The sequence below is a fragment of the Parasteatoda tepidariorum genome, chromosome 12 (assembly GCF_982258835.1).
Source record: "Parasteatoda tepidariorum strain Cologne lab strain chromosome 12, Ptep-v5.0, whole genome shotgun sequence".
Taxonomy (NCBI): Eukaryota; Metazoa; Arthropoda; class Arachnida; order Araneae; family Theridiidae; genus Parasteatoda; species Parasteatoda tepidariorum.
Window position 1 is genome coordinate 51,691,172 of NC_141766.1, and position 26,087 is coordinate 51,717,258.

Here is a 26,087-nt window from a genome sequence, read left to right on the forward strand (position 1 = left end):
ACAAAAAATATTGATGAAAGGAGAATTTAAATTAATTGTCTATAAAATATTTTAAAGTAAAAAAAATATGATTTTACTAAGTGAGAGGAAATGCAAGAGAGTAATTATTGAGAATGTAAGAAAAAAAAAGTTATTTTATAGGTAGCTCCTCTTTAAGTACATCTATTTTAAATTAATTATTTACCAATTACCAGATTTACTATGAAAAATACTATGCTATAATAAATACACTGACAATAAAAAGCAGAAATTTATCAGAATCTATCTTTTAAGAGTTTTTTTCCCTAGATCAAAGATCTGGAAAAAGAAATTCAACACAAAAACAGAAGTTTTTAACAAATGTAGATTGTTTGCTCCATTTTTTTATATGGTGCTGAATAATTGAATCTCTGCAAAACTGAAATATAAAATTGGAAACATTCCAGAACAAATGTTTAAAATTAATTTTATAAAATTCCTAGCCTATTACTATTTCAAATAAAGATCTATTAATAAAGGCAAAATTATCACCTATTCATAAAGAAAATGTCAAGAAAAGATGGAGATGAACTGGACATATCATTCTTCTACAACAAGATAGCCCTGCTAACATTGCACTTACTTAGGCAACCGACAGAAAACCTAAAAGAGGAAGGCCCCGACTTACTTGGCAAAAATATGTGAACCAAGATCCATGCAAAGTAAAACTAAATAATAGTAAGAGGCAAGAGAACTGGCTCAGGACAGAGGTGCCTAGAAAAAAAGACCTTATGTGTCAGCTGGCACAAAAAGGATTGGTAGTTAGGTAAAGATCTGGCTGTATCAGCCATTTAATATTTCTAGCAGCCAGTACAAAGTAGCCTTCATCTGAAAGTTGTTACAGATCAAAGAATTAATAATTTTTCTCAGAGATGGGCAAACTGTTTAGTGACAAGCTCATAACCTCCCCTGTAAAACACAAAGGGCAGTCAGGAGAGTCAGCAATGTCTATTCAGCGAGGGTGATTTTGGAGAGTCATATTCATTTACTATTCTAAAATTTGAAGAGAAAATCAGTTAGGGGAGGTCCATGGGAATGAGATTGATAACAACACTGGACCACATTTCTCATGCCACACCAGCAGTTTGGTTCTTTTAACAAATTGGTTTGTAGCCCTGAATGGTGAAAGAAATTTAACTGTAAAGGACAAAGGAAGGCTGTGGAAGCAAGATTCTTTTTTTTTTATAAGCAGGTCCGCCTTCTCATATCAAAATATATCCAAATGGCTGGGAATCCACTGGAAGAAAATCATCCAACCATTGTTGATGAGAACATCAAATTTTTGCTTTACTTCCTTTATACATTTCGACTGATTGATTTGAAAAGAGATAAGTGAAAGCATGGCTGACTGGGAATTAACAAGAAACACTGAATGGTTTAGAGATGCATTGCAGATTGATAGTAGGATAGCAGACTGTTTGATTGCCTTTATCACAGCTTGTGACGCACCCTCTAAAATGATTCAACCGCTTGCCACATGCTCTTTCAAAAGCATGAAAATCAAGCTTGGCTAAAATAACGCAATGCTGACTACAAGGAGTGCATGGTTCATGCTGAAGGAATAACTGTATACAGTATGGGACCCCTAATCCGGCATCCCGAAATTCGGCAGGACCCGAAATTCGGCACATAATCCGATCTATTTTTTTTTTTTTTTAAGAAATTTCTATTAATAAGAGAAAAAAAAATCACTTATACTCTCTTTTGATTTGGAATTTTATTCTGTTGAAGTAAGTAACTTTATTTTATCTTTCTAAAAAAAAAAAAAAAAGCATGAAAAAAAAAATCTGTGTCAAAGGAAACATCTGTTTCTAAAGCAGTTTAAAATATCTAAACTGAAAGGGAAAAGTAAAAACACCTGCATTTTCAATGAACAAAATAAAGAAAAGCAAGTTGGAAGAAACAGATCAATCAATCTTGACAGCTGTGCAAGTGCTCTACTGGTTCCCCCCCCCCTTCTTACCCCTTGGTTCCCACATTTCCCTCTCCAGTTTGACCATAAATTAGCCACACCCTTTTGATAATGAAGCTACCATGTGGGATACAAACTGAATTCTATCCCTTTTGCTGCTTTTCTTACTTGATGTAAATTATACTCTTTTGTTTTTTTATTAGTTATTAACTGCTCTTTTTTTTGTTAATTGATAGCTTGTTTTTTTTAATCGTATTTAGTTGTTAGCTTGTTTTTTTATCATTATTTGTTGTTTGCTTATAAAAAATATATACAGTGTAACGTCCCATATCCAGACGTCCCTTTCCCGGAAGGATCGATTTCCCGGACACTTTTTAACAAACAAAAAAAACAAACATCTCTCCTTCTTCCCCTTTCCTTAAAAAAAAAAAAGAAAAAGGTCTTTTGACACATTTTCTCTTTTTCTAGCTTGCACTGAACCTCTGATTTATGCATCGAACCCATAAATCACCAGAAAGGGGAAGTGAAGATCTACCAAAACAATTGAGTGACCGTTAGTGACGCTCCTCCCTTGGAATGTAGGAAAAAGAGGGAGATTTGTTTTCAAAAGACCGCAACTGAGTCTGATTCTGAGAGACATTTCCTGGAACCTTTTTATTGAAAGAAGAAATACTGTGGAAAAGGGTAAACGGGGCAAGCGTTAAGGTGGAGGGGGAGTAAAAATGGAAAATTTGAATAGGTCTAAAAGGATGCATGTCCTTGAGAAACAAAACATTCGTTCTTCTCCATACCATGTAATATTTAGGAGGCGGGGGGAAAAAAGTGGTAACATTCTTTCAGTCATAGAAGAAAAAATAAAGAGAACCCGATCAGCGTGCCCCGCCTTTATGCTTGATTGACAGCCAATGATTGGAGAGAAAACAATAATTTGTTACTTCCCCACCCTCAACTTAAATGATCTCCTCTTTACACTCATTTTCTTTCACAAATAAGGAGGAAATGAATTTTTCTCCTCCACCTACCCACCTTAATGAATGACGGGAATTTCCCTTTCTTGCTTGAATCATTCTAGTTAAAAATGGCGGATTATTATTTTCATATGTCAATTTTTTTTCGTTTTCTATATTTTAAGCAGTAATATTTTTTTCTAATATTTCATATTTTATTGATTAGATATTCTAATACTAAAACATTATTCCCCTTAAAAATAATGTTTATTTATTTTTTGCTTCTTAGATTTAGATCATTTTAAGCTTTGTTCCAGAATGACATGAATTTCCTCTTCCTGCTGGAATCGTTCTAGTTCAAAATGGCGGATTAATATTTTCATAACTGTTAAATTTTTTTCGTTTTCCATATTTTCAGCAATATTTTTTTTCTAATATTTTATATTTGATTGATTAGATATTCTAATGCTAAAACATTATTCCCCTTAAAAATAATGTTTATTTATTATTTTCTTCTTAGATTCAGATCGTTTATTAAATCATTTTAAGCTTTGTTAACCTTGGGGGTCTATTGTACGGAAAAATCTATAATACGGACTTCTGGAAGTCCCACCGATTCCGGATACGCGACTTTACACTGTATTGTTATTTCTATTCTATAGATAATATTTTAATTAATGAGATTTCTTAAGATAGGACAGTTTTAAATTCACCTACTACGATCAAAACTTAACTAAATTTTTTGGAATTAATTAATTTTCTGAAATTAGCAGTATAATTGAATTATTGTAATATATGGGTGCCATATTGGAATTTCCGAAAGAGATCCGAAATTCGGCAAATTCCGAAATACGGAATTTCGTCGGTCCCGTGAGTGCCAGATTTGGGGTCCTATACTGTATAATAAGGACTAGAACACATACAATGATTCAAAACATTACTTTAATAGTACATTTAACGCAATGCATAATTATCATGACAACATCAAAACAATAACTTAAACAAACGAATATGATGATGAATGAACATGTGGCGATAACAGCACACAAAAAGCGATAACAATGATAAGCAGTGGCAAATAAGATATAGTGATAAGCAGTGGAGTACAGATGGCAGCACTAATAAACTCGTATAATTTATGCAACTAAATGCTTGATATCAACTATTAGGAATTCCAAGAAAAGATAAATACATGCAAACAAAACCAGTCTGAAACAATCTGAGTTTACAAAAACCAATCTGAAAATCAGAGGTTTTGTTTTTCATTTCAAGAAAATAAATTAGGCGGTTCACAATTCGTGCTCACAACGAACTATAGGGGGCGTTGATGTACGAGACGAATACCTGCAATTTCTATATGAAAACTCATTCAGTTGCTCTGGAGACATCTTTAATGTAGCGTGTAGCACTGTAACGTTCCTTCCTTATTGTGGCTTATTAAATTTTAAAAATAAAAATGTTTGATATTCTTTCCTATGCAAGCGAAAACAAAATGGTATCTCTTTGTTTTTTTAAGAGAAGGAACTTCCAAAACACTTCGGAAAAATATTTGTATATAAACAGAAAAAAAATATGTATCTTCTTATTAGATTTAAAACTTAATACCTGCAAAATCGTTTTACAAAATTTAATGACATAACATGAAAGGCCTATTTAAACTTTACACTCAAAAGTGTTATGTATCATATTACTTCAAACATTGAAATATGTAAAAAGTATACATAAGCCCATAATTTTACATCATTTAATTTTGCAAAAGAAGTTTTTTGACAACACTTTTTATGAATAAACTTTAAGTTTCAATAAAAACCATTATTTATAAACTAAAAAACACAAAATAAAAAATGCTTATGAAAAACAAAAAGATTCTAAAAATTCCTCAAATTAAAATAAAAAGCTTTCATGTTTTTTTTTTTTTTTCATTCTTAATCAGATGCAGAAAACCATTCTATAGAGAATTATCATCAAATTAGAAAAAAATTATTTAGGAGTAAATTTTTTATTATAAAAATCATACACTCACCTGATTTAAAAATTCAGAGAATTCCAAAATATGTTCTTCCTTTGAAAACTTTATTCTCAAATAATATATACATAGATTATCCCTTCATTACTTTAAGCTGACACACCACACAATAAAATTTTATAATTGCAAGATCTCAATATGAATTTCAATATGTAACTTAAAAACAGAATAGCTGAATTCTAGTTGAATTTTTCATCCATACTTTTCTGAATCATATTACTTCAAACATTAGAATATGCAAGAAGTATATATAAACACATAATGTTATAACCATTTAATTTTTCAAAAAAAAGTATTTTGACAGCAATTTTTATCAAATAATTATAAACCAAAAAAACGTAAAATAAAGGATTTTTAGGATAAAAAAACGATTCTAAACATTCCTCATATTATTCTTAGTTCTTAATCAGACGTAAAAAACCATTCTGTAGAGAACTATCATCAAAACAGAAAAAAATTTATTGACAAGCACATTTTTTATTATAAAACTCATAACACTTACTTGTTTTATAAATCCAGAGTCCAAATGAAATGTTCTTTGCTTGAAGATTTTATTTTCAAATAATATATACACAGATTATCCCTTCATTACTTTTAGATAACAAACCACACAAAAAAAATTTATAATTGTAAAATCTCTATATGAATTTCAATATGCAGCTTAAAAACAGGATAACTGAATTCAAGTTGAAATTATTCTTTCAAAACAAAATATACTTGCCAAGAAAACGATAAAAATTGATTAATAATAAGCACAAATGATACAATTTCAAGTAATTCGGATGATTCTTTATTGTTGTTTTCCGAATTATATAGATACAAAAATATGTACTATTCTATAAAGAAAAAGAATATTCTATAACTATTGCAGTTCTGCACGTTCTGAAATCATATTTTTCATTGGAATAAAGAAATATATTGACTTCACTCTAATTCGTAATGAATTGAAGACAAAAAAAATTTATTTTACCGTAATACACACATCTGTAACAGTATGCAATCCCGAAATCAGAAGTTATCAATTGCAAGTTTGTTGACAATAAAAGTTCAAAATTAATGAGAAATTTTTCTTCGAATGCTTGGCGTGTTCTATTTCAATTTTCAAAAAGATTTATCAATGTTCTCGGGAGTTTTTTCAAGTTCTTCTACCTTTTCCTCAGGGAAATTTTGCTCCTAAGAAAATGGCGTCCGACTCTGTCAATGATTCTGATAGAACTAAATGAAAACTCAATAAATAAAAGCCTGAAATAACCTATCCGCTAGAGGGCGTACTCGAGCATTGCAATTGCAAATCATATATTCCATTAACTTGTAGCAAGCATTTGTTAAAGAAATGGGCCTGTAACTTGATGGATGCTCAATATCGTTAAATGGTCTCAAAATCGGGACAGTGATAACTTTACTCCACTGAGCAGGAACATGTGTTTTCCAGATAGTGTTAAAGAAAAAGAGAATTGTACGTTTAGCATTACTCGTAAATTCGCAAAACAAATTACACTTTGGGGGAAGAATTGGTGAACCATTTTTTCCACTGTAGAGAATAACTTTAACTGATTACTTTAAACTGATTACTTTAAGTAAGGCTCGCTTTATTATACAATAGTAATACTTATTTAAATATTCAAACAAGCAATAAATTGTGTAAAATTCTATTCCAATAAGGATTTTTTTTTTCGAAAACAGATTCAATTTTAGAGAAATTTTTAAAATGAACAAAAACCAGGAGAATTTTAATTATACCATTAGACCAGGAGAAAATGGCAAAACAGAGTAGCCTACCGGTAAATCAGTAGAGTTGGCAGCTTGTACTTTTTGGATATTTTCTGCAGGAATGATTTTCTAATCCATTCTACTTTTTTTTCTCTTACAGGTAAAAATTTTGCGAAGCGATTCATTAATTTTTTATAGTAACAAAAATTTGGTGGCAATTTTTTTTTTAAATTAGATCAAAATTTTACTCAGTACTGTCTGAATTTACCCTGAAACTTGCTTGCCCGATTGGACACATTAAGCACCTCTGATTTATAATACAGTTAATGTTATGATAAAAATTCCTAGTTTTCTAGTGCAATTTTTAATCAGGAAACTTTGATTTTTTTATTTGAAAAGTCAAATATTACATTTTCTGAGTAAAAAAGTATCCTTGAATGAGGATGGACACATGGAAAAAATTCAACAAAATGTAGAACTTTTACAATAAATAATTGTAGTAGATGTTAGAGTTATTTAAATTGAATCTCAATAACCGATTACTGCTATTGACAAGTTTAAAACTGGTTATTTTCCAGTGTGATTTAAGAATAATCCCGGTTTTTGTAAAAAAAAATTCAACTTTTCCTTACTAAGCAAAATGAAATTCCCTGAAAATTCAAGGTTTTCCCTGACCTGTGGAAGCCCTGAAAAATCTAATTATTATGTAGTAATGAAACTAATAATTTTATTTTTTAAAAATCTAATTATTATGAAGTAATGAAACTATGAACTCAAGGAAGGCGTCAATCACAAATCTAAAATTTTTAGCTACACTTATGACAGTTTAGTCATATACCACAAAATTTTGCCACTTTTAAATGTTTATACAGAATAATAAAGTGCCATATCCGGAACATCAATTTCCCGGAAAGGTCTATTTTCAGGACACTTATTAACAAACGAAATAAACAAACATCTTTTCACCTTCTCCTTTTCCAAAAAAAATTATTTTAAATAAAAATTTGCACGTTTCTAAAGTATGTTTTGCTGATAATAAAATATAATTGATGTTGTTCATTTTTGGATAATCTTATGTTGAAATTATGATTACTTTCCAGCCATCCAATCTTATATCAGAAAATGAGTAATGGTCTTGTTTTGTTTAAATTTTGAATAAGTTTTTAAGAAATTAAATACTTTACATTAATGGATTTTTGGATTTCTCAATGTAAAGGAAAAACCAAAAACATAATTTTTTGCAGCCACATACAGTTATGACTTAAAATGAAATAATAAACTTTTGACTTTTTTTATAATTTTGAATTAGTTTTTGAGTTATTACATTTTTAAATTTCGAACCTCGTAAGTAGTTGTAAGATTGAGGAACCATACTTAGCAGGAAATTTGTATAGCACACTGATTTTTCAAAAGAATAAACCCATAATTTAAATTTATTTTCTTAAAAGTTAATTTTTTCGAATTAACTGTATTATTTTAGTTTAATTATTACTGTGAAAACTATAATATTAATGATAAAATAAATATATATATCTTATGCTATTATATCCAGGGATGAGAGTAGTCAGAAAGTAAAAAAGAGGAAATCCAAAAAAAAAAAAAAAGAAAGAAAGAAAAAAAAAAAGAAAAAAAAAATATATATATATATATAAACAAAAATTTGACAAAAAAGTGCGATTTTTAAACTTGTAAACCATGTGAATATAAATCTCGATATGAGACTTTTAAATCACGTAAATATGAAACTCTACATCGAATTTAAAAAATGCGAAAATACAAATCATGATTTTTTAATTTTTTGATCACGATGCATAATTTTTAAATCGCGAGATATTACAACCACAAAAACGAATCATGATATTGGATTTTAAGCTCACGTGAATACGAATTGCTACATAGGGCTTTAAAAGCTCGTAAATACAAATCGCGATATTGATTTTTTAAATCTCGTAAGTAAGAATCGCACTGTACAATATTTAAATCGCCTGAATAAGAATCGCAACGTTAAACTTTTAAATCAGGTAAATACGAAAATCGAGATTTGATAATAAAATCGAGATTTTAAAAATGCATAAATACAAAACACGATATTGGATTTTTAAATGTCGTAAATAAGAATCATAATATACCAGGGGTCTGTCCAGACATTTTGTGAAAGGTCCGTTTTTCGTGAAATTGTGAAAAAATTACTCTCATTCTTTCAACCAGGGACCATTTGTGCAAATAGGGTCCGTTATTGCAAAAAAAAAAACTTTTTCAAGGAGTTTTTAAATTGTAAAGACATACAAGATTATGCTCAACACTGTAAAATCATAATTAAAAAAATTAAATTTTAAAAAATAAACAGCAATTGCTTCTTCTAAATTAGAGATGCAACATACAATTATTTGGTATTTAGCCTATACTGCTGAACGCAGAATATTAATTTCGGACGAATAATGGAAGAATCGTCTGCCGAAGACAAAACTTAATTCGTTTACATCCATCTTTCTTGTTTTCTGCCCTGGAAAGGGTTTATTCGATTAACAAACTAATAATAAAGATAAACAAATTTGTGAAGGGTCCGATTAAAAGAAAAGTCCTTTTGTGAAGGGTCCGTTTTTAAGTTAAAATATTTTGTGAAGGATCCGTTTTTAAGTTAAAATATTTTGTGAAGGGTCCGTTTTTATGAAAAGATATTTTGTGAAGGGTCCGTTAACGGACCCAAATTTCTTCTAAACAGACCCCTGTATACGATATTTAAATAGCGTAAATAAGAATCGCAATGTGCAACTTTTAAATCAGGTAAATACGAAAATCGATGATTGATATTAAAATCGCGTGAATAAAAATCGAGATCTGAATTACGAAAATACGAGCTGTCCAGCCGACGGATAAAAAATACGGAAAATCTTATTTTCTGTGCGTGAAATCGGAGAAAATAGCTAAAATAAGTAAAAATGCGGAAGGGTTAACAGCTAGGGCGTAGATTGAATTTTCTGTTTATCTTTGAAAATCGTAAATAAATATAATTATTTTACTTCAATGACTGAATTTAAAAAAAACGGGATATTTATTTAAAAAAACGAAACTTTTAGAGAATTGGAGTTTTTGATAAAAAGGCTGAAATTCGAGAGATAAAAAAAATCTCATCCCTGTATAAAGGTCAACCAGTTTTATCCCAAGGAAATGATTTTTAGAGAAACTTCAGAGGGAGGAAAAGGGACTTCAACAATTTCCCTCCGCGGAAAATTAAATTCCTCATAAAACATTTTAACTTGGGCAAAAAAAAATTTCAGCGGAAATTAGCGGGAAAAATGGAAAAATCTGAAAAAAAGCGGAAATCCGCGGAAGAATCTCATCCCTGTATATCTAATGCCATTTTCATTATTTATTAGTTACAGTAAAGCCCCAATTATCTGACATCTTTGAGACCAGGGGTAAATCGGAAAATCATCATATAACCAGGAGACTTTTCAAATTCAATTCCTTTAGTGTATAAACATTAGAGTAAAATTATTCGAAGTGAGTAGTGACTATAACAAAGCTTAAAAGAAAACACTTAGCTAAAATTTTATTTCTTTATTACAAATAACTTTACACTAGCATCATGAGAAGAAATCAGTAAAGAAATTTTAATTTCTGTTAAATTAATATTTTTTTAGAAACCAGATTTCAGATTAGCCTTAAAAATGATTGGGTAGCATTAGCTTCGTCTTGTTTTTTAATCCCTTCGCGATGGGAAGAGCAAACACATGCTTATTGCTGAGGCCGGCAGTCTCCCTTGCGAGTGTCTGTCCAGGGCTGGAGGGTTTTCTGCTGTTAAGCCGAAATCCATGAAATTACCGAAATATATCAATGTGTTGCTTAATAATGTTCTGTAGAGTATTTAAATGGCATATGCTTTATATATATTTTTGCAGATACTTTATTTACTTAAGTCATTTCTTGTTTAAATATATATTTTACACATTTTATTTTCATTATGTACTTACCATTTAATAACTTTTAACATATACCTGAAAACTAAATCGATGACTTAAAATTCTTTTTTTGTATAAAAAATTTCAAAACACTAACATTGCACTAAAAACTGGATCGCAAATCGAAATACGCAACGCATAGCTGCCAACCTTAGGAATAAAAAATTAGGAACACTACATGCGACAAAATTATACGCACCAATCACGAGAGTAAGACAAAAGTTTAACTATTAAAGAATAACATTAATAGAAATATCATGACATTAGTAAAATAAAAAATTTTTAAAACTTATGTAAATTATTAAAACAAAACTATAAACTCCATCTTTTGTGGGAAATTTATAATATTAATATTCTTTTATAATTAGGAATACCGGTATAATAGTTTAAAAACAACCATTACCTATTAATATATAATTATTCTTCTCCAAATTAAAAAACACTGGTAAATAATAATTTACATCATAAACAAATATTTCTGATGTAAGTGTTTAAATACTACAATACATTTTTCAAAAAAAAATAATAGTTGTTCAAGATTCAATTTCATGAAATGATCAGCAACAGCTATTTGAACAGTATTTTCCAATAAAAAGCTACTAAAAATTACTTCTGCGAAATAATCACAGGAAGCGTGCTTGAGGCGATTAGAACAAGGGATTAGTTTAAAAGCAAAAATACAGCAATTTCACGAAAATTCAGATTTTTAAAAGAAATTTCAGATTTGATTTAAAAATTAGAAACAAATCTGAAAAATTCTGAACAGTTGGCAGCTATGCAATGCTGTAGCGAAGAAAAAAAACCTCCCCTGCTTACTGTAAACAAATACCATGTGCGAATTTTAAGAGCAGTCGTAAAACATTCCTTTCTCCTCCATTCCCTCCCCCTAAAAACCATGTGTATGTGAGTTATACTACTCTCATTTTGAGTTGAAGGTCAAATCTACATGTATCTGAAACCATATCGACATACAATGCCATCTTCTGGCAGAAATTTTATATTTTAAAACGTTCCAGGACACTGGCACAACTGGGTGAACGAGAAACACTCTGGCAGGTAGACGGGGAAGTGAGTCTGTTTCTTGCTGGCACATATAGGTGACAGTCGGCGTGAAAGGGTTAAACCACTCAATGTATTTGTAAACATAACTTCTGCTTTGACTTGAGTTTTAGCACTAGTATTATCACACTCGATTTCATCAATAGAGGCTTTATTCAATAAGCTCTGAACAATCTAATCATCACTAGGTAGTTGAAAAAAGTTGCTTAGAAAAATGCTGTTAACAGAACAACTTTAACAAAAACACTAGTTGTGCCATCTATTAAGCATTTTTTTATTCTAATATGATACATCATTATATTTTCATAAGTTTATACATATTGCAGAATCAATTTTTATTTTTACAAAACATGTCATCAGAAGCAGAGCTTCCAGAGAAAAAGTGTAAAGACTGAGCACAGTAAGTTCAGAGCGCGAAGAAATCTGAAAAATTTGAGCAAGCAGTTCTAGGGATCAGCGACTGACAGTGAACAGAGGTTCCTATCTTTTAAGAAAAATAAACATGAAAATGTGTTAAAAAAATAAACTAAAATAGATTCAAAAATCCTTATTTCTATAAATCAGTTCAGCAATATTTAGGTATTAACAATTATAATAATTATTTTTCCTTTCACATTTTGCACCAACTAAAATTTTTTTGTAGATTTTTGAAAATTGAAAGAAGGCACTAAATTGGTAATTATCTTTAAACATTTACAAGCTCAGCGAAATATGTGAAGGTCAAAATACATGGCCGATCAGATTTTTAACATGACCTGGGCATATCAGACAACACAATTTCGAAGTCCTGATTGTCATGCAGGTTTAAGCTCCTAAATTTTGAAACCAACCACATGATGGTAGTAATGTGGTTTACATTGCACACTATCTCCTTTATTTCCCAAAAATGCTAATATTAATCAATCTGGAGCTAGGTGTGTATCAAGCTTAAGTCAGAGTTAGAATCAAAAAGTCTTTAGTATATCAGTTCAGTGCCTCACAGCTTAAATCAGGGATGAGATTGGCCAAAAGGCAAAAAGCTGGATTTCCACGCCAGTAAATTTTATGCAAGTGCAACCGTTTAATAATAAATTACAAACAATTTAAGATAATAAATAACAATGTGTTGACATAAAATTGTGTACTAATTTGGTATATAAAGGATTACATCGATACTTAACATTTAGCAAAAAGTATAATTACCAGTTGAAAAAATAAAGCTAGAAAATTATATTTTTCTTCAGTTCACATATGACCCAATCATTACTTGAGAAACTGCCTGGTTTAGCAAATTAAAACCACTGAGAACATACATCAATATTCCATTTCTTTTAATAAATACTGTTACGTGATTTATAGCAAATATATCAGTAACATGACTTTTAAATTATTTAGAAAAGAAAATAAACTTTTACAATAGAGCTAGAGCCCTGTGAAACATATCAATAACTGTGAAGTAGAAATATATAGTAACTCCTTAACATACAAAAATTGCTATTTTAGTTTGAAAAATTACATGATAATCAGCAACTGTTTAGATAATTATTTTTCATTTGATAAGAATTTTGTATTTTATAGCATAAATAACAGCAACATTATTTTTTAAATTTTGGATTTTGGTGCTGACTTAACTAACACTTTTCCAAAAAAAATTTAATCATTAAGTGATTGCTATATCATTTTTTTTTTTATCTTTGTTTAATTTTCGATTGCTGCAAATGCTTCATGTTTCAGGAAACAAGCAAAAAAAAAATCCTTTAACAAGGTTAAATTGCTCGCAGCTTGTGAATGAAGGGTGCTCCAGTTGGGAAAAGTTTTATATATTCTTGTAGTAATAGCAAAACTGACAAAAACGGATTGGTGACTAATTAAGTCGTTAGCTCATCTTCAAACATCTTTTGACAAATCCAACTTTTTCTTCTTTGCAAGCTTAAACTCTCTTCCAGTTTTGCTGATGTTGTAATGCCTACATATACTAATAAGCGTTGATAGAAAAACAGTCACTTTTATAGTAACTAATTCAAGAAAAAACTTACTTCTTACACAAATCGCGATAGTTTATCTTAAAATCGCATGAATACAAATTGTGATCTTGGATGTTAAAATCATGTGAATATGAATTACGATAATGGATTTTGAAATCACGTGAATACTAAACTTGATATTCGATTTTGAAAATGCAAAAATATAAACTGCGATATAGGATTTTTAACCTTTAGGATGAAGTTACTCGCTGAAAAAATTCTCCTCTCTGTTCGGCGCTTTCTTGCAGAAATTCAGCCCCCCACTTAGTCAGTGGGAGGTAACTACTTTAACCACTTATGAATGGGAAACGTTTTGTTGAAATTTATATATCCCTCTCCAAGAAGAGAGCAGTAGAGGGGTTGCAGCGTGCATCGTTATCGGCAAACATTTTGACTTAGTTATGAATATTTTGGCATACTTTATTTGTAACGTGTAACACATTATAAGAAAAAGTCAAAATATAATTTTTTTTTTTTTCGGTTTTTTTCTTTTACGAAAAAACAAACTTTTTCTCTATAATAAAACAAACTCATATAAAAAAGTTATTTAGAAATTTTACTGATTTTTTTTAAAAGCCTTTTCTACTGTTTTTAAAAGATACAAATAAATTATTCTTGTTGTAAAATCTTAAACAAATTTATTCCGATAGCTAATGTTAAAAAGCATAGTTTTTGGTTCTCTTAGAAATGAGATGCGTCTGAAACTTCGAAAGTTTTTTTTTGGAATTTAATAGTTTATTTCATTTATCCGTTAAAATAATTTAGTCAAATGTAGATTTTTTTTTCATAAATTTTTTATACTAAATGGATTTTTTATCTTTCTTTCACCTTTTTCTTGAAATTTAAAGTCGCATACATTACGTTCATACAAAATTGTAACACAAATATTCTTCGAGACAAAAATTATATTTCAAGCAGATAATTTATAATGTTATATCATGTGGTTTCTTGAAAGAAATTCACCCAGTTAACAATTTTTGAGTAAGCGATATTTTTTTCTGTAAAAATATATTATATGTAAAATATATCATATATACTTTTTTAACTATATTATTTCTATTTCATTTTTATATTTATCCACCTTTCATATATATATATATATATATATATATATATATATATATATATATATACGGAGGGGCTGTCTCATTTTTAATTACTCCTAACAAAATTTCAAGAATCTAAAAGTTTCTGTACCTCCTTAAAGAAATAAATAACAATAAATTTTGTCAAAACTAAATAGTATTTATCACGTGACTTATTTTATGCTAAATCTTACATATCATTCCCTATGCTACATCGCTTAGCTTGGATAAGCTAATATTCAATTTCTATTGTTAAAACTTTATTCATAGGAAACTGCAGATGCAAAATATGTTTCCAAAGAAAAGAAGTCATATTACATTTACTTAAATGAATATGCTTATTCTTATATAAAAAGTGTAAAAAGCTGGAGGAAAAGAAAAACTCTGGAAATTCCTCTGAGGAAACTAGTAATTAGTAAATAAAAGTTTAAGGGCAAAATATTTGTATTTTTGATACTTAAACTGACCTAACTTTTTATTATAAATGCATCAAGTGTACTCTGCAAGAAATTTTTTTTTATTAATAAAATAAACGTTCACGCTGAATAAAAAGTTATTTAAATTTAACTAAACACTTAATATAAAAATAAAAGATTTTTTGCTCAACAAAAATGCTTACTTTTTTTCTTTTTATTTAATCAATAGTTGTAACCAGAGAAACAAAATTTAAAATTTTCGATACCAATTTTTTTTCAATGAATAATATTGTACAAAAAAAAAGCTACAAACTTTTATGTACATAAATTGTACTGCCATTGAAAAATATTGTTTAGATATGTCATATTACTTAAATTGTTAATATGAAAAATAATTAAAAATTTTCAGAAAGCTTTTTGTTTTCGTTTATTTTAGAATTACATCAAAAGTTTCATGCGTGTATTCATAGGAATTCATGAATATTTTACCAGAATATTTCTTTATGCAAAATAATAAATACAAAGACTCTAAAAGTATGTAAGAATATGCTTACAATAAATTTAAAGAAAAGCATCATTTCCAACAAATATATTTAATAATAAAAATATACTCCATGTTTCTATTAAGTTTATATCTGAAGATCTAATTGTCAGATCTAAAAGTCTAATTTATTTTCAAAATAATGTATTATATATTATTAAAAAACAAAATAACACTTATTATCAGAGTTACTTATTTTAAACTGATTCATTTTCTAATGTTTTCCTTAAATTCATTTATTAGGCAAAAAGAAGCATTTTTCCTAATTTTTGTTTTATTTTTCTAAGAAGTTAGAAAAGTTTAGTACAAAATAAAACATCCCCAGAGCTGAAGTCTTTCACAATTTACACCTGCTTGTGAAGATGAAAACTTTAAAGTCATCGATTGTTATCAGACACACCTATACAAGCTTGGTTGACAGTTGGTTGAAGGTAAAACATGCATTTCCGTTGATCATGGTGTGGTCTTTTCCTCAGGTACTGTGAACTAACTATTGTTAAGAATTTTAAAAACGACAGACCTCAATAGATATTATCAAGAAGACTATTTATTCTGACAAGATAACACCATACACCAAAAAATAGCACTTTGCATGTAGAAGTGGCAATACTTGCATGGTAAATCTGTCGGGGTCATAAACTCCTCCAAGTTCTCTAAACAATTCAATACCTCTGGGTATTGATCCAGGAGTTCCCTTGTCTTCTGGATTGGTTTTAAAATTTCAACGCTATGTAGTTAAACATTGGCTCAAAATTGAGTCAGTCTTTCAACGGCGATTATAAAAAAAAACAAACTAATAATCAAACTGTATTTTCTTGTATTTTTTATAACTCCTTGCATATTTTCTACACACCTTCATAATTTTATGTTTCTAAGTCTAACAGATTTTGATCTGCAAAGCAAAATGTATGCCTTTTAGGAAATTGATTTTGATAATGTGATAGAAGATTCGCCACTCAAAAAGCGCGAAAAGTATAGTTACTTTAAATTTTCGATGAAAATAATGTATAAGCTTTTATAATTAATTTATACGTTTCTTACTCTTAAAATAAAAAAATTTTTAAAAATTATTCAAAAAACATTTTTTTTCTCTACATTTACTCATAAAGGGCCCCCAGCCCTCATAAAGGGCCCAGTCCAGAAGCCCAGGGCCCCTGTAAACATAAAAACGGCTCTGCATCAAATATACTAATTAATTAATCCAAACGATATTTTAAGTTAGGAAATTAGACATAAAATCGTTATCCGATAAGACATACCTTTTTTTCAACGGATTCGGATTTCTGACCCCCAAAATAAAGTAGTTTTAATTTAGAAATATTGTTTCATTAGTTTTTTCAGGAGCGCGCTTGAAAGTTAGCACCCTTTACTGTTAACTTTAGTTTTTGCGTATTTTACTACAGCCCACTTTTTTTTAAGCGAATTGAAAAAGTTTTGCATACAATTCCAATCTGATCAATCAATTCATATTACTTTTCTAAAGATAATTTAATGCAAAATAAAACTTTTAGTAAACATTTATTATTACTTTATTTAAGGGAAGTCGAGAAACTTAAGAAATGTAAAGGTGTACAATTTTTTCATCATTTGCAATTTTAAATGTCAAAATACAAAATTTAAGCAAAATTGGTCAAATAAGTCATGAGAAATAAATAAATAAAAATTAAAAAAAACTCTTATTTTTCGAAATTTGGTCTCCTAACTTCTTCATTTTTAGTGTCCATTTCTTGCGACTTAAATTTCGTAACTATGAAAGTAAATTTAAATTGTAGAGGAAACGCGTTGGTAAACAATAATCAATTAACTGTGTAAAAGGTTATTCGTTGCAGGCGTATGTCAATATGCAAAAAGCTTTTGCAGTGCGAAACAGAAATCATTTTAGAAAGTGTACTTTCAGCTTTGCAGAGAAACGAAAACATAGGCAGACAAACAGCAGCCACGTGTGGCAATTTTTTTTAAAAATGTAAGTTAGTTACTATTTGTTTCTCGGAGGCAAATTTAAAATTTGTAAATTGAAAAATAATCACAAACTTAAACTATATTGTTTGAATCTTATATTTTAAGCCGATAGACTTACTCTTTTTCTCAAATGGAGAAATTAGCATTTTACCGGACATAGATGTTCACTTTAATAGCATCTTTGAAAAGAAAAAGGAGACGCAAGGAGAAATTTTAAAAGTCTCTTTGTATTTATTTACAATGTATATTAACGTCGAGTCCCCTCATTAAAATAGCCTTTTTTTTTGTCCGTAAAATTATACTATGTAACATTAATAAAAAAAAATCGAATTTTACAATTTTATGGGCATAACCATTTCAAAGTTCGTTCAAAACGGGGCATGATATCTTTAGATGGAATACGTGGATGCAAAAAATGTACTTAAAACTTTATTTGCAAAACATTTAAATGATTCAAAAGCCTATCGATGCACATAAAAATAACATTTTATATCAAAATGTTCTTTAAATGTTTTGTTAAATGTGCATGAAATTTCAAATTTTTATTAACGAATAATTTTTGAGTTATGAGAGTAAGAAGCGTAGAAATTTTTCGAAATTGCGGTTACAGCTACAACTATTTTTTCTCATTACAGAAATAATTTTTACGCTTACAATGTATGGTAAATTGCACCATACAGTACAAAATACATCGGTAACAGAAAAAAAAATTAGATTTAAATTTACATTAAAAGGAATCTGTACATTATAGTATCAATATTAGTGATTTTAGATTCTTAGAAACACACTTGAAAAAAATGATGTGAGAAAAAAATTTAAAGTATAAAATTTGTTTTAATTTAAATATTTTGAATTAATTTGTTTGAGTCCCCCTGTCGGGGGAGACTTGGCCCCTTGTCGGGCAGAATCTGGCGCCACCCTTGATTAAAAACATTTAACATCCAGTTAATCCGAATTTATGTAATTTAATAATTATTCACACATAATTAGATATTTAAAAGAAAAATTAATTAAGATGCAAAGTTCAATTTGAAGTTGAGTGAAAGGAACTTTTAATACTTTATATATCTTAATTGCTAGTGCAATTATTTAATGGATAATAGTACTGTTATAAATAATTTATCAATTAAGAGTAGTCTCTCAGGAAGATAATCTTTTGATAAGTTACAAATGTTAACAAAAATGATAAAGAATTTCAATTTAATATGACTTTTAAAAAAGCTGAAAAATTATTATTTGTGTACTACTATTTGACAATACTATAAGGGTAATTATTGAAATTTAAAACTATATTAGAACTGCTTAAGAGTCCTAATCAATTTGCTATAAATTGTCTGAAGTGGAGAAAGTTCCTTTCCATGAACTTTAAATTAATCCTTATATATAATTTGATTTTTTTTAAAAATATATCTTATTTTATTCAAATAATGATAATGCTTAATATAACTAGAATGTAATAATAGAGTGAACAAAAATAATCGAAAAATTTTCACATAGAATAAATAACATACCTGTAAAAAGCCACTAAGCTGACTTATAACATTTCTGAATACATGTTCCTTTTTGTAAGTGTCAAACCATCCAGCTTTTGTCAGGCGAGCAAAGAGTTGGACTAATGCTTGAGTAACAAAAGAAGCTAATTTTGGCCAATTAGCTAAGTAGGTTAAAACATAATTTTCTATAAAAATAAATCGAAAATTAAAAAAATCCTTTGCAATGCAAAAAGAAAAATAACATATTTAATTGTTATTCTAACATGCATAATTCCTTAATTAAATTTACTGCTTTGTTTTCTTATAGGGAAGCATATCCAAAGTTGGAAACATTTTGTTTAAAACAAGCCTGCACAATAGCCAGAACTGAGTGGCCTGCAAAGGTCTTCATATAAATCAAAAAATAAGATGGATATTTTTTTCCCTGACTGAATATGATATTGATAGAAAAAGAACTTTAATTATATACCAACAGGTGGCAGCTCTAGCCTGGCCACAATTTTGCAGAATATGCCCAGCAAAAAAATTACGCAGTTTTCATGAAGATGTTTAAGTTATCATTAATATTTTGTTTTCTTTACAGGGATGAGAGTAGTCAGAAAGAAAAAAGAGGAAATCCCAAAAAAAAAAAATTATATATACATATATATAAACAAAAATGTGACAAAAAAAGTGCGATTTTTAAACTTGTAAACCATGTGAATATAAATCCCGATATGAGACTTTTAATTCACGTAAATATGAAACTCTACATCGGATTTAAAAAATGCGAAAATACAAATCATGATTTTTTAATTTTTTGATCACGATGCATAATTTTTAAATCGCGCGATATTACAACCACAAAAACAAATCACGATATTGGATTTTAAGCTTGCGTGAATACGAATTGCTACATAGGGCTTTAAAAGCTCATAAATACAAATCGCGATATTGATTTTTTAAATCTCGTAAGTAAGAATCGCAATGTACAATATTTAAATCGCCTGAATAAGAATCGCAACGTTCAACCTTTAAATCAGGTAAATACGAAAATCGAGATTTGATAATAAAATCGCGATTTTAAAAATGCATAAATACAAAACACGATATTGGATTTTTAAATGTCGTAAATAATAATAATAATATACGATATTGAAATAGTGTAAATAAGAATAGCAATGTGCAACTTTTAAATAAGGTAAATACGAAAATCAATTATTGATATTAAAATCGCGTGAATAAAAATCAAGATACTTGCAGAGTCTGAACTTGTGATTTCTAAAAGGCTTGTTTGTATTGTTTTTGTTTAGACATAATAAATAAAAATTTACAAGATTAATTGAATGAGCAAATAAATATTTTCACCGCAAATCCACCTCTATTTTTTTCCTCTTTTTTTGTTTGTTTTCACGCCAGAATACAAGAAGCAGCGACAACTGAATTACGAAAATACGAGCTATCCAGCCGACGGATAAAAAATACGGAAAATCTTATTTTCTGTGCGTGAAATCGGAAAAAAAATAGCTAAAATAAGTAAAAATGCGGAAGGGTTAGCAGCTAGGGCGCAGATTGAATTTTCTGTTTATCTTTGAAAATCGTAAATAAATATAATTATTTTACTTCAATGACTGAATTTTTAAAAATAAACAGGATATTTATTAGAAAAAACCGAACTTTTAGAGAATCGAAGTTTTTGATAAAAAGGCTGAAATTCGAGAGACAAAAAAAATCTCATCCCTATATAAAGGTCAACCAGTTTTATCCCTAGGAAATGATTTGTAGAGAAACTTCAGAGGGAGGAAAAGGGACTTCAATAATTTCCCTCCGCGGAAAATTAAATTCCTCATAAAATATTTTAACTTGTGCAAAAAAAAATTTTAAAAAAAAGCGGAAATCCGCGAATCCGTGGAAGAATCTCATCCCTGTCTTTAGTACCATAATTTGGAGATACACCATGATGTTTATGATTTTAAACCTTAAATTTTGGTACGGGCAGTGTATCTAATGAGGCTTATTCAAAGGCTAGATTAAAATTAAAAAATATATTAGAAAATTCAAATGTCCTTAAAATTTAAATAAATATATAAAAAAAAGTGGGTTATTCACGGGTATTAGAGTGATTGAAAACAAAAATTTCTAATTTAAAAAACTTAATTCTTGCAAAAATCTATGAAATGAACACCTCGGTTTCTCAATCCGTCCTGAAGACATAGAACTGTTGCCTACCTCCTCGCTTTTATTTGATTATTTTGTACAAACGTGCCAGTTAAGCATTCAAACCCTATTAGTCAACCTTTTTTTTTTTTAACTTGGTGTAATTTGTTTACCTCAAAATATCTCTTTGCTTGAACACTGAAAATTTTTTTTTATCATAGATAAGAAACTATAGTATGCTTAATAATGTGACATTATTAATTATCTTTCATTTTATAATTTATTTAACGTTATTCGTGTACAGAAAAAGTTGAAAGTTAATTTAACTTGTGGGATTAGTGGATATTTGTGCTGAAATTAAAAATTAAAAGTATCAAACAATTTTCAACTTGCTATTAGTAGCTTTGGAGTTTTTCAGAAAAAATATATTTCTAGAAATAAATCTGTCGTAGATTTGTCTGAAAGATATTATAAGTTTATATGTTATATTAAAAGTTAATATGAAAAAAGAAGAATATTAGAGAATTCTTATGGGTATTAAGCATAAAAAACTTGCTAGGCCAAGGTTTTAAATGTGTAAATAGCGTCATTACTAACATAATGTGAATAAATTTAGATTAATTATTAAAATTTCTTGAAAATATTTTAATGCTTAAAATGAAAAAAAAAAGGTTGTAGCCGAAATTTTCTTATATTTGACAGATATCTAATTTTAAGGGTTATATGGATTATATTAAACTACTATTTTTATAACAGAAATTTTGAAAGTGTCAATAAACTTGTATTGTTGGAATTTAATTCTAGATACTTCAAAAGTTAATACCTTATGTTACTTTTAAGAAATTAAATACTTTTCAAGGTCAATTTAAGAAAACTAAACATTTTTTTTTTCAAACATCAGACAATTTTTAAGTATTCAGTTTTAGTTGCATTACATGATTTCAGAGTTTCTCCAAAACATGACAGCCAACTTAAAAACTAAATCATGATGAAATTACAGGAGATGCTGAAAGCGCACACTTTTAATATAGCTAGCTTTTGATGAAAATCTAAGCACTTCTCAAATCAATTAAACAGCTGCATTAAAAAAAAATCATGCAAGTTGGCAGCAGCCTAGCACCAGCATTCATACAAACAACAATTGCCTTAAATTTGCATTGTAATTTTCAGCACATTATCTGCATATTACCTATTAAAAACCATGAAAATCATAACTGCAGAAAAACTGGCAGCACGAATAATCTGTCAAAATTATTTCCTTCATATCAGACATTGTGAATTTCTTATCAACTTCCATCAGTCATGAAAGTATAAGAGACCATTCACATTGTAGGGGGAAAATTCCCGCTTGCAAATTTGGAGATGCGAACACGAACTTTATTGATGAAATATATTTACCCATAAAAAAACTCTCCACTCATCTCCAAATTCACACACACTTTTTATTGTATCCAGTGTAAATGCCCTTTCAATATTATCACGTGTCTGCTTGCTTGTTTCCCTGCTAATGCCCTCAGGCTTACATGTAACGCAGATTCTGCCAGTGAGAGGGGTTTGCACAGTTAAAATATTTAAATCATAAAAAGTAGATTGCTGCAGTAAATGAACTAGTGCAAAATCAGCAGATTCTATTACAGCATTGGTTATCCACTTAGATTTTTCCTTTGGGCTATGTGAAATACCTGCGGATTATGCGCTATCATGAATAATATTCAGGAAATTGCGGTACTAACTACTGAAATGCAACTTTGGTTAATATGCATAGAAACCATTTATTCATGCTTGTTATAAATCTTAAAAGTAATAAAATACATGAATTTGTGACCGACAAATAAGAGCTATAAAATTTGTTGTACATACTTATTTCAATTCTTTGTTGCAAAGTTAGAGTCTGTGGACTTCTAGAAACAAGCTTTGTAAGAGTGGTAGCGGCAAGGAGTTGAGCATAAGAAGACTATATGAAAAGGAAATGAAAAATAATTTCTTAATACGATGATGCTAAACCAATACAAAGTTCTTCAAGTTTTTACTGAGTGGCTCAATCTGTCCCGGCACTTTTTATCTTTCCTTCCCTTGAAAATATTACTGCTTTTTTTATTCTTTTGAAATTGATTTCTAAAGAAGATATTATCCCATGTATTATTTTAATATAGAATCAATTAATAAAGAATCAATGTTGCCTCCTCTTTAAAAAAATTAACTTAAAAGTGGAACGGGTTTGTTTTTAAAACTTTTAGTTTAGCATAAGGGTAGAGATATCTTGGTCATAGTACCTTTGCACTAGATAAGACCAGACATATTCCGTTGGCAATACTGTATTGGTTAAAAATTCAAACACCACTCTGTGAAATCAGTTTTTTTTAAGAGCAATAATAAAAAACCTTTAATTAAACTATTAATATATCTTGAACTAATGCTACAATTAAAATAAAGATGGCAAATAACCATTCTTTTTTAGCCACATGGCTCAAAATACTTTGACAAAAAATCGTTTTCTTTCTTTTCCAAGGTTGATTTTTATGTATTTAAAACAGAAGGTCAAATAATTGCTTAAGCCCCAAATTAAAAGTAATTAACCATTCAAAAGTATTTCATAAAAACATATTTTATTGTTCTTAACAAAATTTTTATACCATAAATATACTAATGCAATAATAAAAAAGAATAAAGACTAGATATATTTAAAATATGCTTTAATTTTACTTTACAACTCCACTTAACATGCAAATAAACACACAACATCTAAACGCTATCTTAGATTACACATATAAAAGAGCAATTTCTCCCCTTGCTTTCCTGTAATATGAAAATGTCCCACTTCAGCATTATTTACAGTAATATCAATATTTAGCAGTATACAATTTATAGCATGATAAATAATTAAATTTTATAAAATAAATATTTATTGTTCTTGATTTACTGAATTTCTATAAATTCTTAAATTAAATATTTAAGGCGGGGTACAAAAGTTTTTGACATGTGTCAGTTTTTGATGGTTTTAATTATGGATAAAACTGTAATGTCAAAAACCATGCATCAAAAATCTAAAAGGATTGTATTTATATATTGGAATAAATTCATTATTATAATTCATGTCATAAATAACAAATTACATGCAATGTCTATGTTGTTAAATATTAATTTTTTTCCTTATACAATTTAACAAATGTTAAGAAGAAAAGATCTAGAGAAAAAAAAACCTCTTTTACATAAATATACTTAAAATTTAAAAATTCAGACCATTCTATGCTAATCAAAGATCAGCTGGAAATTATAGTTTAAACTGCTTTACACAAGACATTCTAGTAAAAGTGTTATAATTCCCTAACATAAAAAAAATATATAGATATAGTAAGCAGAAGGGGCAATTTTCAGTGGCTTCTGCAGTTGAGCAAGAAAGCATTCATTGCAGTAGGTTACTCAGGGTGTGTAGCCAAATTTTTCAACAAAAAATAAGCACTTTTCAAGCACTCAAAATATATTTTTAACACTTTACAAAAATATCGATGACAAGTTTTTGACAAGTGACGGTTTTCTTTGGTTTTAACCGTCATATTAAAAAAAACTTTTCACATAATTTTGGACAATTGTCAAAAACCCCTCATAGGTTAAGAGTCCCCTTGCCATTGTTGGTTTAACCATGAAAGGTTTTCGTGATTTTCCTTTCCATGTAACGCAAATGCAGGTTAGTTCCATCAAAGAGTCCTACATGAAGGTAAAATTTCACCCACTACTTGATCTAGAAATTCCCTTGTCTTCTGCATTGGGTTCAAAATTACAAAACTAATCAGTTGAACATTAGTAGTTGAATACCCAAAATTTTGGTGGAAGGATAATTATTAGCCATTACAAATATGAAATAATTTTAAATTAATATGTATGTAAAATTACAAATTATATTCTTGAATTATTTGAACATGTAATTCCTTCTCTTTTGAAAATTAATGTCAAAAATCTAAATTTTGATGGAGAAAATATTAAATAATTATAAATAAAAATGCTTGAAATTGCGATTTATCCAATCCCTTAATTTGTTTATTTAATAAAAATTAAAATACAAAAACAATCATCTTATAAAAAAACCACTTGACAATCATCTTATTCTTTACATGTAAAATAAGTTTTCATTTACTTTCAATTTAACGCCTCTTTTCCTCAAAGCAAGTGATTACAAAAAAATTAAGCCCTCTATACCATAAATACCTCTATACATACTTGAAGTTCAATTTTCAGTTTTGCATGAATAAGACTGAAATTCAAAACTGCTCTTTTGATAGATGCTCAGCTGTATAGACTAGAATGTTGATATACTGATACTATTATAACATACAATATTTTTTGGCGAAAGCGCCGCACATCGATAAAAATGAAATTTTTAAAAAAAAGGTTATAGTAAGCGCCGCAATTGCGCTAAACCGCCCATATCAGCATCCTTTTAGAAGAGACCTTTAAATTACCATTTAGAATATCAGCATAATAAAAATTTTTTATGCATTTCATAAAGTAAAGTTTTAATTTCTAAATTATAATAAAAAATTTCTTTTTCAGCAAAAAAAAGCAACAAAAAAAGTTCTCTTTCAGCAAAAAAGAAAGAAAAAAAAAAGAAAACAACAAAACGATATAAAATAAAGTTGTTCTTACCAGTTGGCACCGTGCCAAAAAACAGAAGAACAGCAAAAAAATATTTATATGATCTATGTTCAGTAGCTGAATTAACGCTGAACTGATTACGGAAATCCGTAAAACAATGTAGTAAGAAAAATAAAATAAAAATTTATTAAAAGAAAGATTTTAAAATATTACCGTTTACAATTTGAAGA

At 28.6% G+C, this 26,087-nt stretch overlaps 1 protein-coding gene across 5 annotated transcripts in view; it reads right to left on the reverse strand.

Moving 5' to 3' along the window:
• The window catches only part of Ranbp16 (Ran-binding protein 16), a 197,760-nt gene that overhangs the window by 159,045 nt on the left and 12,628 nt on the right, over positions 1-26,087 (reverse strand). For all 5 annotated transcript variants that reach the window (XM_087155667.1, XM_016069988.4, XM_087155669.1 and 2 more), the window contains exons 3-4: positions 23,128-23,221; positions 19,150-19,316 (exon numbers count right to left, since the gene is read on the reverse strand). In XM_087155667.1, the coding sequence (XP_087011793.1) occupies positions 19,150-19,316; positions 23,128-23,221 (261 nt within the window). The remainder of the gene's footprint in view (positions 1-19,149; positions 19,317-23,127; positions 23,222-26,087) is intronic.